The 16111-nt window shown below is 37.3% G+C and overlaps 1 protein-coding gene across 1 annotated transcript in view; it reads right to left on the reverse strand.

The window, feature by feature from the left end:
• nid1a (nidogen 1a) overlaps positions 1–16111 on the reverse strand; it is a 64000-nt gene that overhangs the window by 21963 nt on the left and 25926 nt on the right. Inside the window, exons 8-12 of the mRNA XM_088351688.1 lie at positions 14333–14569; positions 12142–12279; positions 5618–5746; positions 3049–3192; positions 628–747 (exon numbers count right to left, since the gene is read on the reverse strand). Of these exons, the coding sequence (XP_088207814.1) occupies positions 628–747; positions 3049–3192; positions 5618–5746; positions 12142–12279; positions 14333–14569 (768 nt within the window). The remainder of the gene's footprint in view (positions 1–627; positions 748–3048; positions 3193–5617; positions 5747–12141; positions 12280–14332; positions 14570–16111) is intronic.

Genomic DNA, 16111 nt, shown 5'->3' on the forward strand with positions numbered 1-16111 from the left:
TTTCTTTTCTAATCAGAATGAAGACAAAATATGTTACAACCTGTTTTTAAGCACTAAATTTGATATTTAGTTCTGTATTATTTTTGTTGTAGATATACAAAACGACAACTGCCAAAAAAAACAGTTTTTTTAGTAGTGCTATATTTACTATTTATCTTCATCGGCGCGGTGGTTAGCGCGTGTGCGGCACAGTTCTGAAGTCATGGGTTCAAATCCAGCTACCAACCTTCCTGTGCGGAGTTTGCATGTTCTCCCCGTGCTTGCGTGGGTTTCCTCCGGGCACTCCAGTTTCCTCCCACATTCCAAAAACATACATGTCAGGTTAATTGGGCGGTCTAAATAGGTGTGAATGAGCGAGCGAATTGTCTGTCCCTGTGTGGCCTGCGGTTGGCTGGGAACCAGTTCAGGGTGTCCCCTGCCCACTGCCTGTAGATAGCTGGGATGGGCTCCAGCAGCCCCGCGACCCGACTGAGGATAAGCGGCGCAGATAATGGATGGATGGATATTTTGACCATTTTGGCCTGATAAAGAACCCTGACATGCCATAGTTTGTTCTAAACCTAAAATGGGTCCCGGTCCAATCCCTTTTTTTTTGTCCAAATCAAAAGCGAAATTTCGGCGTCTTACCTGCGGAGCAGTAAAACCCGTCGCCATAGTAACCGGGTCGGCATTGACAGGTGAAGGATCCTTGGGTGTTGTGGCAGGTAGCGTCCTGGTGGCATCTGCTCTGCTGGCATTCGTCAATGTCTTTAAAAAAAAAAGAGAAAGTTTTAGCTCGTGTTTTGGTTAGCAGCGTGCCGGAGGCTAGATAGAGGGTCTCCAACGTGGCACCCGTGGGCACCAGGGTGCCCCCTAGGGACGGTAGAGGTGCCCCGAACCTGTTCCAAAAATAGCTCACCAGTGCTGGCTCAGAGTGATTTTCTAGTGAAATTATTTTTTATTGGTTGACTGAGTCCATAAAGTTCTGATAACTAACCGGGTAATAACATAGTAACAACATAGTAATAACATGATAACTTGCAGCAGAGAGAGAGAGAGAGAGAGAGAGAGAGAGAGAGAGAGAGAGAGAGAGAGAGAGAGAGAGAGAGAGAGCGATGTCTAGATATAGATAGATGTCTAGATAGATAGATGTCTAGATGTCTAGATAGGGTAATATGCAAATGTGGGGGTGGGGTTTAATGTGGGTTTTTACTAACCCAGGTGGAGTTAAGGAGCCTCATGGCATGAGGAAGAAATTATCTCCTCTATATGTATATATAAGGGCAGCACGGCGGAACAGTGGTTAGCGCGTGAGCGGCACAGTTCTGAGTTCATGGGTTCAAATCCAGCTACCGGACTTCCTGTGCGGAGTTTGTATGTTCTCCCCGTGCTTGCGTGGGTTTCTTCCGGGCACTCCGGTTTCCTCCCACATTCCAAAAACATGCATTTCAGGTGAATTGGCCGGTCCAAATTGTCCCTAGGTGTGAATGAGCGAATGAGTTGTCTGTCCCTGTGTCCCCTGCCCACTGCCTGAAGATAGCTGGGATGGGCTCCAGCACCCCCGCGGCCCTACTGAGGATAAGCGGTGCAGATAATGGATGGATGCATGGATGGATGGATGTATATATGACAACAAGGTTACAATAAATTCAAACTCACGAGCCTACGTTGCATCTAAATCTACCATAAAACTGCTTTAAATTTGCCGTATATTCAAATAAATACATACACAAAGTATTCATAAAAGTCATACCTTAACATCAAAAATGATTCATATCAGTTATAAAGATAAAAATAAAACAACTTTAAACCATTCACTGTACTTTTCAGGCGGACACTCCTTGCCTTCTTTGTCTACTTTCCCACTTATTCTTGGGATCATTATTATGGCCATATAGGCAATAAAACACACCAAATCACAATAAAATGAGATGTGGTCCCTGTCAAACACAATGGAAATCATGCCAATTGACTAGACAGGATGATTTTATGGTGTACCCTGGGTCCATGAGTTTTGTCTTTCTAAACCACAGGTGTCAAAGAGGCGGCCCGCGGGCCAGATTAGGCCCACTAAGGGATTGAATCCGGCCCGCGAGACAAAGCTGAGGGAAGCGCAAGAGAAAAACGAGCTGCAGGTTGAAATATGTCCACTTGATTTTGCCAAAGCCAGGCGCCTCTCACAAACGCTGTACTTGTATTTCTTTCTCTCTCTCGTCCTAACTTTTTCTCTCACCTTCTATCTTTTGCTCTTTCACTCGCTCTTTCTCTCTTTTTCTTTCTTTGTTCCTCTTCTTCCCTTTTTCTCTCTGTGTCTTTTTACTTTCTTTGGTTCTCTCTTTTTTTCCTTTTCTCTCTCTCTTTTGCATCCCTCTCTTTCTCCCCTTCTCTTTCTCTCTTTCTATTTCTGTTTGGATTTCTTTTTCTCTCTCTTTCTTTCCCCCTCTTTCACAATTTATTTTTTCTCTTTTGTTTCTCATATCGCTCTCTCTTTTTTACCTCTCTCTCTTTCTTTCTCCCTTTCTCTTTTTTATCTGTCCCACCCTCTCTCTTTTTCCTCTGCCTCTCTTTCTCTTATTTCGTTCTCTCTTTTTTCTTTCTCCTCAATCTACTAATCTTTCTCTGTTTTCTTTCTTTCCTTCTTTATCCCATCTTTCCTTTTCTTTCTTTCTTTCTTTCTCCCTTTCTCTTTCTTTCTCAATTTCCTTCTCTCTTTCTTTCTTTCTTTCTTTGTTTCTTTCTGTCCATCTCTCCATTTCATTCTTCCTTCCTCATTAGTCCGGCCCCTGAGAGAATGTTTGTTCTATCTTGTGGCCCCCGAGTTAAAATGAGTTTGACACCCCTGTTCTAAACAATAGATGGCCCAACGACGGTATTGGTCGGTGGTTCGCGCCCCGGCCGAGTCATTCCTAAGACTTAAAAAGTGGTCGGCGGCGCCCTCTGTTGGCTGCGGCTGCATCGGCTCGCTACAACGGGTCAGGTGCAATCGACATTTCGTTCTGTGTACATTGTTACACAGAATGACAATACAAGGAAATTATTATTATTATTATTATTATTATTATTGGGTACCTCTGCATATTCGTCCGTCTCCGGCGAATCCGGGCAGGCAGGAGCAAATGTAGGCGGAGCCTCCGGTGTAGCGACACTGAGCGCGCTCAGGAACGTCACAATCATGGCTGCCTTCTTCGCAGGCGTCCACGGGGCCGCTCACCGCTAAAAGGGGGCCCAGAGAAAATAGGATTTTGAAATAGTATTTAAAGTGTAGGATTTCTAACAAAAAATTGTTTGACGATTTAAGAATTTCCATAATGGGCTTGTACTGAGTCCACTAGATTTTATTTTGAAATCCTTTTTATTTCTATCCTCTCTTGTTGTATAGCCTCTATTAATACCAATAATATAGATATAAACGTATAATAAAATAATACTTTATTTATTTTATAGAATTCAAACTATTTTGCTGTTTGATATTTTTCTTATTTTACTAGAATCAATATTTCCAAAAACATGAAAGGAGAGGAGACTACTTCGATGAAATCATGATGTAAAAATAAAACAATAGTTCAAAGAATAAATATTGTTAATTATGACAATTCATGCAATTTAGATAATAAATACTTTACTAAATTCAAAACATTTTACAGTTTAGTAGTGTTAATAGTTTAATATGACATCATAATAAAAAAGTTTTTTTGTGAAAAGTAAAATAAAATGAACATTTTCATATTTTACTAAAATATTTAAAACTTCTAGATGTAATAAGAAAAAAAGTCTTTATGAGGGAGTAGAGAAAATCGATCAGTCACAATAATAGTTTTACATTTCTTTTCATACAAATATTAAAATAATATAAATATCATTAACAAAACTTAAATGTTATTTATTGTACTCATTCTAAAATATTTTCGTGGTTAAATTGTCACGGTTGTCATGGCGCCCAATTGGCCCCGCCCGGGTGGCGGCGGCTGCGGCTCGTTGACAGATTGGCTTTCCGTCTATTTAAGCTCAGTGCTCGCACTCTTCCTTTGTCAGTCCGTCAACAAACCTCTGCCCTGCAAGACGTGGGTTTTGATTCGGTCCTGTTTCCTGTTGGTATTTCCTGTCCGGTATTGTTCCCGTCCATTTTTGTCCTGTTTATTATTCTCTCCAGTTTTCCTTCCCCCTCTAGTGTGTCCTGTTTAATTTCGATATCCTGCTTCAATATCAATCCTATCTGTCTGGTATCTGTTCGGGCAATTGGAATCGATCTGGTCGGTCTCTACCTTCCTGTCTTTCCACGCCAGACTGCTGCCTAACGTGCATTACTGCCCCATTTCCCGTAACATAAAAGGCTTGTGTGAGAAACGTCATCCATTTGGGTCCTGATTCTGTTCTGGTTCATGACATAAATTTTGTTTTCATTTTACATTTTCAAGATAATGAAATAATAAGTCAAACATTTTTAGTAGTATGAAGTTGGAATATAGTGTTCTTATTTTACTAAAAATATTGAAATAATATAAAAATGATCAAATAAGAAAATATTTCGCTGAATCAAAGCATGATTTCTCAGTTTACTAGAATTTGTTTAGAAAAATGTAAAAATATTTTAACTACAAACATAAGGGTTTTATTTGTTCGTTTTACAAAAAAATATTCTAACAATAAAGAAATAATGATATACAAAGTATTATTGTTTTTACAAAATGTTAATGATTTGATTTCTTATTTTAACAAAAAACAATTTAAATAATATGAAAAATAAGAAAATGTATATAAAAATGTGAATAGAACCAAATGTCACTCTTGCCATGGCGCCCAATTGGCCCCGCCCGTGTGGCGCCAGCTGCAGCTTGTTGACAGATTGGCTCCCTGTCAGTATTTAAACTCTGTCCTGTAGTCCCCTTTTGTCGGTCCGTCTGCGAATCTCAACCACATCTGTTCTCCCGTCCTGAATAACGATCCGTTTTTGATCTTGACCACGTCTACTCTCCTCTCCTGGCTTTCGACTTGTTTTCGATCCTGACCACGTTTGTTGCTCTCCTGTCCCGGCTACTGACATGTTTTTTTCCATTCCCGACACCACCATCGCTCGCCACAGATGTCCCACTTCCGCGTTCAGAGCGACATGCTTTCCACGCCCAGCGATCACCGGATCGTTGGTACTACAACCCTTTCCTTTTTCCAATAAAACTGAGAGAAACGTTACGCAAGTGGGTCCTGTGTCCGTTCTGGTCTTGACATTTTTTTTTTGTTAATTTTACAAAAAAATATTTTCAGGATAAAGAAAAAATAAAATACAAAGTATTTTTGTTTTACAGAATGTCAATGATTTGACAAGTATTTCATATTTTAAAAGTAACAAAAAATTATTTAAATAAAATGAAAAATAAGAAAATGTTTATTAAAAATGTTAACTGAACCAAAAACAGAAATGAATCTGTAATTTAAGAAAAACAGTCATACAAAAACTAAAAGGTTTTCATAGAAAATGAGGTTGTCTTCCCCTTAAACTACATTTTAATTTAAGTACTGTTTATATATTTTGAGTAGAAATGATTTTTAAGTCATAAAACTGTGGACGTATCATTTCTCCTTCTATTGGAGAGGTTCCAGCATTTATGTTTCCCCAGGATTTCGCATAAAATGTCGTACGCACGGACACAAGAGCGTCCGTCGGATGCAAACTGGTATCCGTCCACGCATTCGCAGCGAAACGTTCCCGGCTGGTTGTTGCAGACGGCGTGCGAGCCGCAGATCTCCGAATTCTCCCTGCACTCGTCCAAGTCTGAAAACAAGAAAAAGGAGATTTTCCGATATTTTTGCTAGATAGGGCTCAAAACAGTCATTTTTGTGTATATTTTTGCTCGATTAAGCTCAAAACAGTCATTTTTGTGTATATTTTTGCTCGATTAAGCTCAAAACAGTCATTTTTGTGTATATTTTTGCTCGATTAAGCTAAAAACAGTCCTTTTGGTGTACATTTTTGCATATTTTTGCTCCATTAAGCTCAAAACAGTCATTTTTGTGTATATTTTTGCTTGATTAAGCCCAAAACAGTCATTTTTGTGTGTATTTTTGCATGTTTTTGCTTGATTAGGCCCAAAACAGTCATTTTTGTGTATAATTTTGCTCGATTAAGCCCAAAACAGTCAATTTTGTGTTTATTTTTGCTCAATTAAGCTCAAAACAGTAATTTTTGTGTATATTTTTGCTTGATTAAGCCCAAAAAAGTCATTTTTGTGTGTATTTTTGCATGTTTTAGCTCGATTAAGCCCAAAACAGTCATTTTTGCTTATATTTTTGCTCGATTAAGCCCAAAACAGTCATTTTTGTGTATATTTTTGTATATTTTTGCTCGATTAAGCCCAAAACAGTCACTTTTGTGTATATTTTTGCTCAAATAGGCTCAAAACAGTCATTTTTGAGTATATTTTTGCCTATTTTTGCTAGATGAAGCCCAAAACAGACATTGAAGTGTATATTTTTGCTCAAATAGGCTCAAAACAGTCATTTTTGTGTATATTTTTGCATATTTTTGCTCGATTATGCTCAAAACAGTCATTTTTGTGTATATTTTTGCTCGATTAATCTCAAAACAGTCATTTTTTTGTGTATATTTTTGCATGTTTTTGCTCGATTAAGCCCAAAACAGTCATTTTTTTGTATATTCTTGCTCGATTAAGCCCAAAACAGTCATTTTTGTGTATATCTTTGCTCGATTAAGCTCAAAACAGTCATTTTTGTGTATATTTTTGCTCGATTAAGCCCAAAACAGTCAATTTTGTGTTTATTTTTGCTCAATTAAGCTCAAAACAGTAATTTTTGTGTATATTTTTGCTTGATTAAGCCCAAAAAAGTCATTTTTGTGTGTATTTTTGCATGTTTTAGCTCGATTAAGCCCAAAACAGTCATTTTTGCTTATATTTTTGCTCGATTAAGCCCAAAACAGTCATTTTTGTGTATATTTTTGTATATTTTTGCTCGATTAAGCCCAAAACAGTCACTTTTGTGTATATTTTTGCTCAAATAGGCTCAAAACAGTCATTTTTGAGTATATTTTTGCCTATTTTTGCTAGATGAAGCCCAAAACAGACATTGAAGTGTATATTTTTGCTCAAATAGGCTCAAAACAGTCATTTTTGTGTATATTTTTGCATATTTTTGCTCGATTATGCTCAAAACAGTCATTTTTGTGTATATTTTTGCTCGATTAATCTCAAAACAGTCATTTTTTTGTGTATATTTTTGCATGTTTTTGCTCGATTAAGCCCAAAACAGTCATTTTTTTGTATATTCTTGCTCGATTAAGCCCAAAACAGTCATTTTTGTGTATATCTTTGCTCGATTAAGCTCAAAACAGTCATTTTTGTGTATATTTTTGCTCGATTAAGCTCAAAACAGTCATTATTGTGTATATTTTTGCTCGATTAAGCTCAAAACAGTCATTTTTGTGTATATTTTTTTTATATTTTTTCTGGATTAAGCTCAAAACAGTCTTTTTTGTGTATATTTTTGCATATTTTTCCTCGATTAAGCCCAAAACAGTCTTTTTTGTGTATATTTTTGCTCCATTAAGCTCAAAACAGTCATGTTTGTGAGTATTTCCTCCAAGATAACATCTGTCTGTAACACATCCGTCCTCTTTGTGGCGTAGACGGACGCTCGGGGGGGTTTCCCGATTGGAAGCAGATTTGCGGGGCCACTTTTTTGTGTTTAGCGTGTGTGACTTCCCCCCCTTTGCTAATTTGGAGGATTACGCAGTAAACCTTGAAAGAAAATCTGTTTTGCATCAAAAAAACAAGTGCCCTGAGGCAATCTAACAGCGTAGGCAATTATTTTGAGGTATTTATAAATTATTTTGCAAGGGAAACAAAATATATACATCATTAAAATGAGAAAAACTATTCATCATCTGTTTTACTATTTAAAAAAAATAGTAATATGTATATTATTATATGCTAGATTAAGCCCAAAACAGTCATTTTTTGTGTATATTATTGCATATTTTTGCTAGATTAAACCCAAAACAGTCATTTTTGTGTATATTTTTGCTTATTTTTGCTCGATTAAGCCCCAAACAGTCATTTTTGTGTATATTTTTGCTAGATTAAGCTCAAAATTTTTATTTTTAAATTCTTTTGCAAGGGAAACAAAATATATACATCATTAAAATGAGAAAAACTATTCATCATCTATTTTACTATTTAAAAAAAAAAAGAATATATATATATATATATATATATATATATATATATATATATATATATATATATATATATATATACAGTGTCTGAAACTCGTGAGAAAAAGTTGACGGACACCAGGGCAGATAATTCCGAAAAGTTGCCTGCCCAGCCATAAAGTAGCCTGCCCCATTTTTTTCAAAACTTGAAACACAATAAGTCAACTCATCGCAAAAAAAAAACGTTGTTGCAAAGTATTAAGGATTGATAATCAGAGTATATAAACATATAAATATATGAACTGACAACACTCCTCTTTCCACGATGCTTTTAATGTACGTTTACGTTTTGTAGCGTCATCAATTTTGTTAGCTTCTTTTGAACCTTTCTTGTGGGGGCTGAGGTTTAGGCTTGATTTCTAACTACTTATCCATTTTTCTTGTGTTCTTTGTGTGTTTTTATGCAAGTGCATGACCTCATAATGCTCGGGAAAGTCCGGAAGCACAAAATTATTCTGATTCGCTGCCGAGTATGCGAATTGCCAACCGAAATTTCCAAACCGAACGAAGATTCCGAAATCAGAATAAAGCAAACGTTTGATTTGAAAAAAAAAAAAATGTCGGCCACCCTGGGCAGAGACGTTTTGTAAGTTGTACGCCCGACGTAAAAGATTCATTATTTTTATATTTCAGACACGGATATATACCATCTATGTAAAAAAAGAGCGAAAATATCCTTAAAATGAGCAAAATGATCACTCATCTACCATATAGGATATTTTTTGCAACATTTTACCATTTTTTTCCTCCCATAGCAAGGGGAAACACAGAAACATAGCATAAATGTTCCCATTTACTATTATTTTATCTTATTTCAAGCGGAAAAAAATCAGAAAGAATAAGAAAATAATGACGAGAATAAGAACAACAATTTTGTTCATTTTTCTCATTTAAAAAGATAAACGAGTTTAAAATAATTTAAAAATCAAATAATAGAAAATTCCTTAAAAAATACTATAATCTGAATATTAATATATATTTCAAAAATGAATCAATAATAAAAAAATGCAAAGAAATTACAGATATAGTAATAAAAATGTTGAGGAAATTCTATCAATTACTTTACTTGCACTGAAAGGAGGAGGCCTCCATTTTGTTATACTTTCATTCTGACAGTAAAAGCCGTTCATTCATTCATTCATTCATTCATTCATTCATTCATAAATGTTTGAAAATTAAAAAAATAGTAAAAAATCCCAAATTAACACAGTCAAAATAAGTAGGTTTTTTTTTACAATATAGTGCAATAAAAACATCCTGGAAACTAACTAACGATATAGTGAGGCACAGAAAAACAGTGTGAGGAAACACATCCCAACGTAAACCTCCACACTCAGTATAAACAGGCCTACCCAAAATAATATCTGATTTCGTTGTTTCAACCAGAGAAGACTAAAGGGGAAGGGGGCACAGAAAAACAGTGTGAGGAAACACATCCCAACGTAAACCTCCACACTCAGTATAAACAGGCCTACCCAAAATAATATCTGATTTCGTTGTTTCAACCAGAGAAGACTAAAGGGGAAGGGGGCACAGAGAAGCAGTGTGAGGAAAATACTCAAAGGAAGCCTATATCAAGGCCCTGCCGACTGAGACAGAAACCGAGAAAGAGAGGGGAAGAAAAAGAAAGAGAGAGAAAGAAAGAGAGAAAGAGAATGAAAGAAAAAGAATGAAAGAAAGAGAATGAAAGAAAGAGAAAGGCACAGAGAGAGATAGAGAGAAAGAGCAAAAGAGAGAGACAGAAAGAGAGAGAGAGAAATAGAGAAAGAAAGACACAGAGAGAAAGACAGAGAGAGAGAAAGAAAGAAAGAAAGAAAGAAAGAAAGAAAGATAGAGAGAGAGAGAGAGAAAGAGAGAAAGAAAGACAGAGAGAGAAAGACAAATAGAGAAAGACAGAGAGAGAAAGACAGAGACAGAGAGAGAAAGACACAGAGAGAGAAAGAGAGAAAGAGAGAAAGAGAGAAAGAAAGAGAGAAAGAAAGACAGAGAGAAAGAGAGAGAAAGAAAGAGAAAGAAAGACAGAGAGAAAGAGAGAGAAAGAAAGAGAAAGAGAAAGAGAGCGCGAGAGTGAGAGCGAGAGAGCAAGAGAGAGAGAGAGAGAGAGAGAGCGAGAGAGAGGGAGGGAGACTAAAGGGTTCAGCAAATGTATCATTTATGACAGAGGAAGCGGGACAAAAACGCTTCTCAGCAAGATTTACAGGAACGCAGAACAGGTGTCCGGTCACAACACAGTAAGAAAGACAAGTCAAGTCATCAGCCAATCGGCATCGAGGATCTCAAATCAAGAGGTGCTGGACAATCGCTGAGAATGTTTCTTTGCTGAATCTGCCCCCCCCCCCACTACAGCGAGCGTGATATTGCAAAAGCGGTGCTGTCGGTGCAGGAAGCATTCATTCCTGCAGGCCGCCAGACTCTTTATAAACAAATACATGTCTGTACAATGTCACCAGTCACTGAAACACGTCATCCCACGTATCATTTGGAAGCTTCAACTTCTGGGATTCTAGGTATTATTACTACCGTATTTTCCGCACTATAGGGCGCACCGGGTTATAGGGCGCACCCCCAAAAAATAGTTTTTGGTCCTATATCTTCCATAGATAAGGCGCACCGGATTATAAGGCGCTAAAATGGGAACGTCGACAAAACAGTCAGATGGTTCAGTCCAACTGATTACCCTCTTAACATTCCCAAAGCTTGCAAAGAAGCAAATACGTGTCTCAGACATGTACGATGTCACTTAAATGCGTCATTTCAAATATCATTCGGAAGGTTAAAATCTTGGAATTCAAAAAATGCCAACCATTCCTTAGTTTCTATTTTCTTTTTCGCTCGCAACTTTACTGTGCATATGACAATAAACACTTGGAATTGAGTAGAATTCACTCAACTCATCACAGCAACATCAAGATCGTTCTAAAACAAGATACCGGGAAAATATAAAGCCGCATAGCTCACCTAAGTTCTCACGTTCAATAATGATACGCAATCATGGTCTTCTTACAACCGTGAGTGAAGTAAATCCAGGAGAGTAAATTATTTGCAAATACAGACTAATAAAACATGTTTCTTTATGGTGTACTTTAGCAAGCTTGCTAAGCTTGCTACGCCATTGCTAAACTCGGCCAATTGCAGGGTTTGTTTTGGCCCTCTAGCCAATCCGAGGCTCCGAATAACTTCAGCCAATAGCGATCGATTCAACGGATGATTGACACATCTTTTTCGGCCAATTGCAGGGTTTGTTTCGGCCCTCTAGCCTATCCGAGGCTCCGAATAACTAATAATCTAGCCAATAGTGATCGATTCAAATGATGATTGACACATTGGTTAGCCAATGAAACGCCGGTATATAAATCCCAGCATACACCGCGGACTACTCTACGTTCGGGGGAAAACCGAGTCGGCGGCTGTTGCGTAAGTTGCGAGACCTTGCGATTTAATGTAGAGCCATATATAAGGCGCACTGTATTATAAGGCGCATGGTCAGCTTTTGAAAAAAATTAAGACTTTTAGGTGTGCCTTATAGTGCGGAAAATACGGTATTTCAAAACATACTCATCACAGAAACAATAACTTTAGTCTGAAACAAGATCCCTAAAACTACTAAACCGGCGAAACTTAACATTTAGGTCCCCTGGTCCTCATTCAATTCTTTGAATGTCTGCAAAAATGGCTTAGTGACAACCGTGGAAAATATTTACACCAAAACATTTACAATATAAAAAAAATGTAAAAAAAAATACGCCTAAAAGTATGTCTGCTTTGTTTAACGTTTTTCATTTGCTTGCTCCAAAACAGAATTGTAAAACGATTACCGATATGGTCAATAGTCAAGTCAAGTCATGTTTATATGGGACGACTTTGGGGTAGGTATTGGATTGAGATTTGAGGCCGATGGTACAGGAAGATTAAGGTGTTAACCGAATATTTTCCGGTACCGTAACAAGAGCGTCCGTCCCCGGTGAATCCGGAAGCGCACTGGCAGGAAAAGTGCGTTCCGTCTCCTGGTCGGCAGACGGCGTTGGTGTCGCAGCCGTGTCGGCCAGTGAAACAAGGATTCTCCTCGGGTTGGCCTCCTGGAACAGAAACACGCGCTAATGCTGACACTGGGTAAAGTCACACCTCTCAAATAGATTTCAATACAAAATAAACTATATATGAATAAAATTACTACATTTTGTGCAGGCTTGGGGAGTAACGGATTACATGGAACGGCAAAAATGAGGTTGGATTCATTTTCGTTTTGTTTCCGTCGCATTTTATGTTCGTTTTGCCGGAGATCAAAGAGATCAAAGCCAGGAGAGAAAGCTTACCACGTGTTGTGAGTCATCATTTTATTCAAATTTAGTTTCTTTTGTCTTTTATTAGCATATTTGGTATTGGAGTAATCCAAAAGTCATTGAAAGTAATCCAGTTAAAGTAACCCTACCCAACCCTGCTTACAGATTAGCAAATATTTATGTATTAATATAGTTTTGCATTTATTTCAGTATTTATTTTGTCATGTATTTCTTTTTTTATTTTGTCATGTATTTTTTTGTGATTTTTTTCGTGTGTTTTCTCATGTATATTGTTGTTTATCTTTTCATGTATTTCTTTGTGTACTTTGTCATGTATTTTATTTATTTTTTCATATATTTATTTGTGTATTTTATCCTGTAATTTGATGTTTATTTTTTCATGTATTTCTTTGTGTATTTTGTCATGTATTTTCTCATTTATATTGTTATTTGTTTTTTCATGTATTTCTTTGTGTACATTGTTATGTATTTTATTTATTCTTTCAATTATTTGTGTATTTTATCCTGTAATTTGATGTTTATTTTTTCATGTATTTCTTTGTGTATTTTGTCATGTATTTGTTATTTTTTTATGTATTCCTTTGTGTACTTTGTCATGTATTTTATTTAGTTTTTCATGTATTTCTGTGTGTATATTATTATGTATTTTGATGTTTTTTTCATGTATTTCTTTGTGTATTTTATCAAGTATTTTGATGTTTATTTTTTCATGTATTTCTTTGTGTATTTTGTCATGTATTTGTTATTTATTCATGTATTTCTTTGTGTACTTTGTCATGTATTTTGTTATTTGTTTTTTCATGTATTTGTGTATTTTATGTATTTGGATGTTTATTTTTGTATGTATTTCCTTGTCTATTTTTGTTGCAATTTTGTGGAAAACTGTTATCATGAATTTTGTGGTGTATTTTGTTTGCCGTGTATTTTGTCGTGAATTTTTCATGTACTTTGTTATTTTTTTCATCGTGTATTTGGATTTCTATTTTATCATGTATTTTGTTGTTGTCAAGAACCGGAACAGGATCAGGACCCAAACGCATGACGTTCTCACACAAGCCTTTTAAATGGGGAGTCATGCACGTTAGGCAGCGGTCTGGCGTGGAAAGACAGGAAGCCTGAGACCGACGAGATCGATCCCAATTGCCCGAGCAGATATCGGACGGATGGGGTCGATACCGGACAGGACGGGACAGACAGGAATGATAATGAAACAGGATATAAAAAAAAAAAAAACAGGACAAACTAGACCGGAAGGAAAACTGGAGAGAATGATAAACAGGACAAAACTAGACGGGAACGAAACAGGAAACAGATATTTAACAGGACAAAATAAACCGGACAGGAAATACCAACAGAAAACAGGACTGAGTCAGAACCCACGTCTTGCGTGGCAGAGGTTCGTTGATGGACTGACAAAGGAAAAAATGAGGGCATTGAGCTTAAATAGACGGAAAGCCAATCTGTCAATTAGCCTCAGCTGGCGCCACATGGGCGGGGCAAATTGGGCGCCATGGCAACTGTGACAGTTGTTAATTTTTGTTGTGAATTTTCTGTCAAGTATTTTGTTATTGTAATGTATTATTTCATGTATTTTGTCATATTTTTGGGGGAAATTTTGACATGAATGTTGTCATGTGCTTTGTCGTATATTCCTTTGTTTTGTCGTGTATTTTGTTGTGTAATCTGTTACTTATTGTCTTGTGTATTTCTTCATGAATTATTTGAATGGCATGTATTTGTCAGGATTAATTTTTCTTTTGAATTTACTTGGCTGGATAGGTCCTCCACAGTTTTTGTACTGTGCCCAAAGTAAAAGCCGCACACATACCGTTGACGTCTCCGATCTTGTTGCTCATGGCGTAGCGGATGAGTTGGTTTTTGGGGTCGTACATGACGAAGATCTGGTCCACGTTGAGCATCTGGGTGGGCCGCATGTCCCGGGAGGACTCGTCGTGTTGGCAACCTTGGAAGGAAATGGTCTGGCGCCATTGGTACGTTCGGGTCTCGTCCCGGGTCCCGTCGGGTAAGTTCACCACGTATTTCCGAGTAGAAGATGACGTGATTACTGGAAAAGGAAGAAACATTATTATTATTTTTAATTTTTTATATTTTTTATCACGTTTTATTTAATTTCCCTTTTGTGATAAACATAAGCAAGATAAAATATCTCATACAATGTAGTTGACAAAAACAAAAACAGAACCCCCACCCCGATAAAATTTTTATCATGAAAAGTGGTGTCCGCAACTTGACGCCATTGCAAGTACTTTACTTCTTTTGATGCGCTTGCATAAACTATTCTTTTTTTTCATCTTTTGGTTTAGTATTTGTACTGTATTTAGAACAGTCCTTTTCTCACTTTCACCATTTTCATCCAACAATTAAAGAAAACCACAAGCTCCCTCCCCTCGTCCCCCCTGCCTCCTTTCCTCCAGCGTCATGTGCTCCGTAGCCGGTGCAACGATGATAAAAGTACGATAAAAGCAGGACGACAAATATATAAAGGCATCTTTTGGTTTAGTATTTGTACTGTATTTAGAACAGTCCTTTTCTTACTTTCACCATTTTCATCCTAGAATTAAAGAAAAACGCTCCCTCCCTACCCCCATCCCTCCTGCCTCCTTTCCTCCAGCATATTGCGCTTTGTGGCCGGTGCAACGATGACAAAAGTAAGATAAAAGCAGGACGACAAATATATAAAGGCTCTTTGAACTCAATTGGGCATTATTAATAGATACCTAACAGAGAACAATTTCTACTTTCAACTATTTAAGAACACCCCGCCTTTACCAAACAATTTCAACAACTGAAATGCTAACTGCAATAGCCGCTAATGTAGTAAAATAATATATAATTTTTTTGTATCCTGCCATGTTCTTGTTTTGTTGGAGAATATTTCATAGCAATTTCAAATATGTATTTATATAATATACATATAATTCGATTAAACCGTATAAACTAAAGCTGTTAATGAATAATTTTTTACTACAGTATATTTCAACGTTTATTTGGGAAAATAATTTTCCAAACATGCGGACGAATCGCGAGACCAAAACAACAATGGCGGATCTGCCTGACGAAAAGTTTGGAGTGCGGTAAATATTTGTTAAAAAAAAGGGTAATAATGACAATTTGGTGTCAAAAAAGTTACATCCCGGGGACGCACGTTGATTTGACACTATGCGTCCCCAGCAAAAATGGTGCGTCTAGAACGCAGGGACGCGGGCAAACGAGAACAATGTGTCACTCTCCTTTTGTCAGTCCATCTGCGAACCTCTGTTGATACAAGGCAAGCCTTTTTGACCCTGACTCCCGCCTGTCCCGTTTTTGCTCCCGTTTTTCCACCTGTCCGTTCCTGATCGCCCCATCTGTCTCCGGCTACAACCTGTTTTTTGATCTCTACCACGTTTTGCTCTCCTGTCCCAGCTATCAACCTGTTTTTCCGTACCTGACACCGCCATTTTTTACCTGCTACAGAAGATCCACTTCCGTATTCGGATCACAATCCGATTGCGAGAGCGACTTGCATTGTTTCAATAAAACTTGTGGTAAACGTTACGCAATTGGGTCCTGATTCCGTTCTGGTCGTGACACCCAATGCTACACG

The sequence above is a fragment of the Urocampus carinirostris genome, chromosome 13 (assembly GCF_059441175.1).
Source record: "Urocampus carinirostris isolate Australia breed hairy pipefish chromosome 13, RoL_Ucar_1.0, whole genome shotgun sequence".
Classification (NCBI taxonomy): Eukaryota; Metazoa; Chordata; class Actinopteri; order Syngnathiformes; family Syngnathidae; genus Urocampus; species Urocampus carinirostris.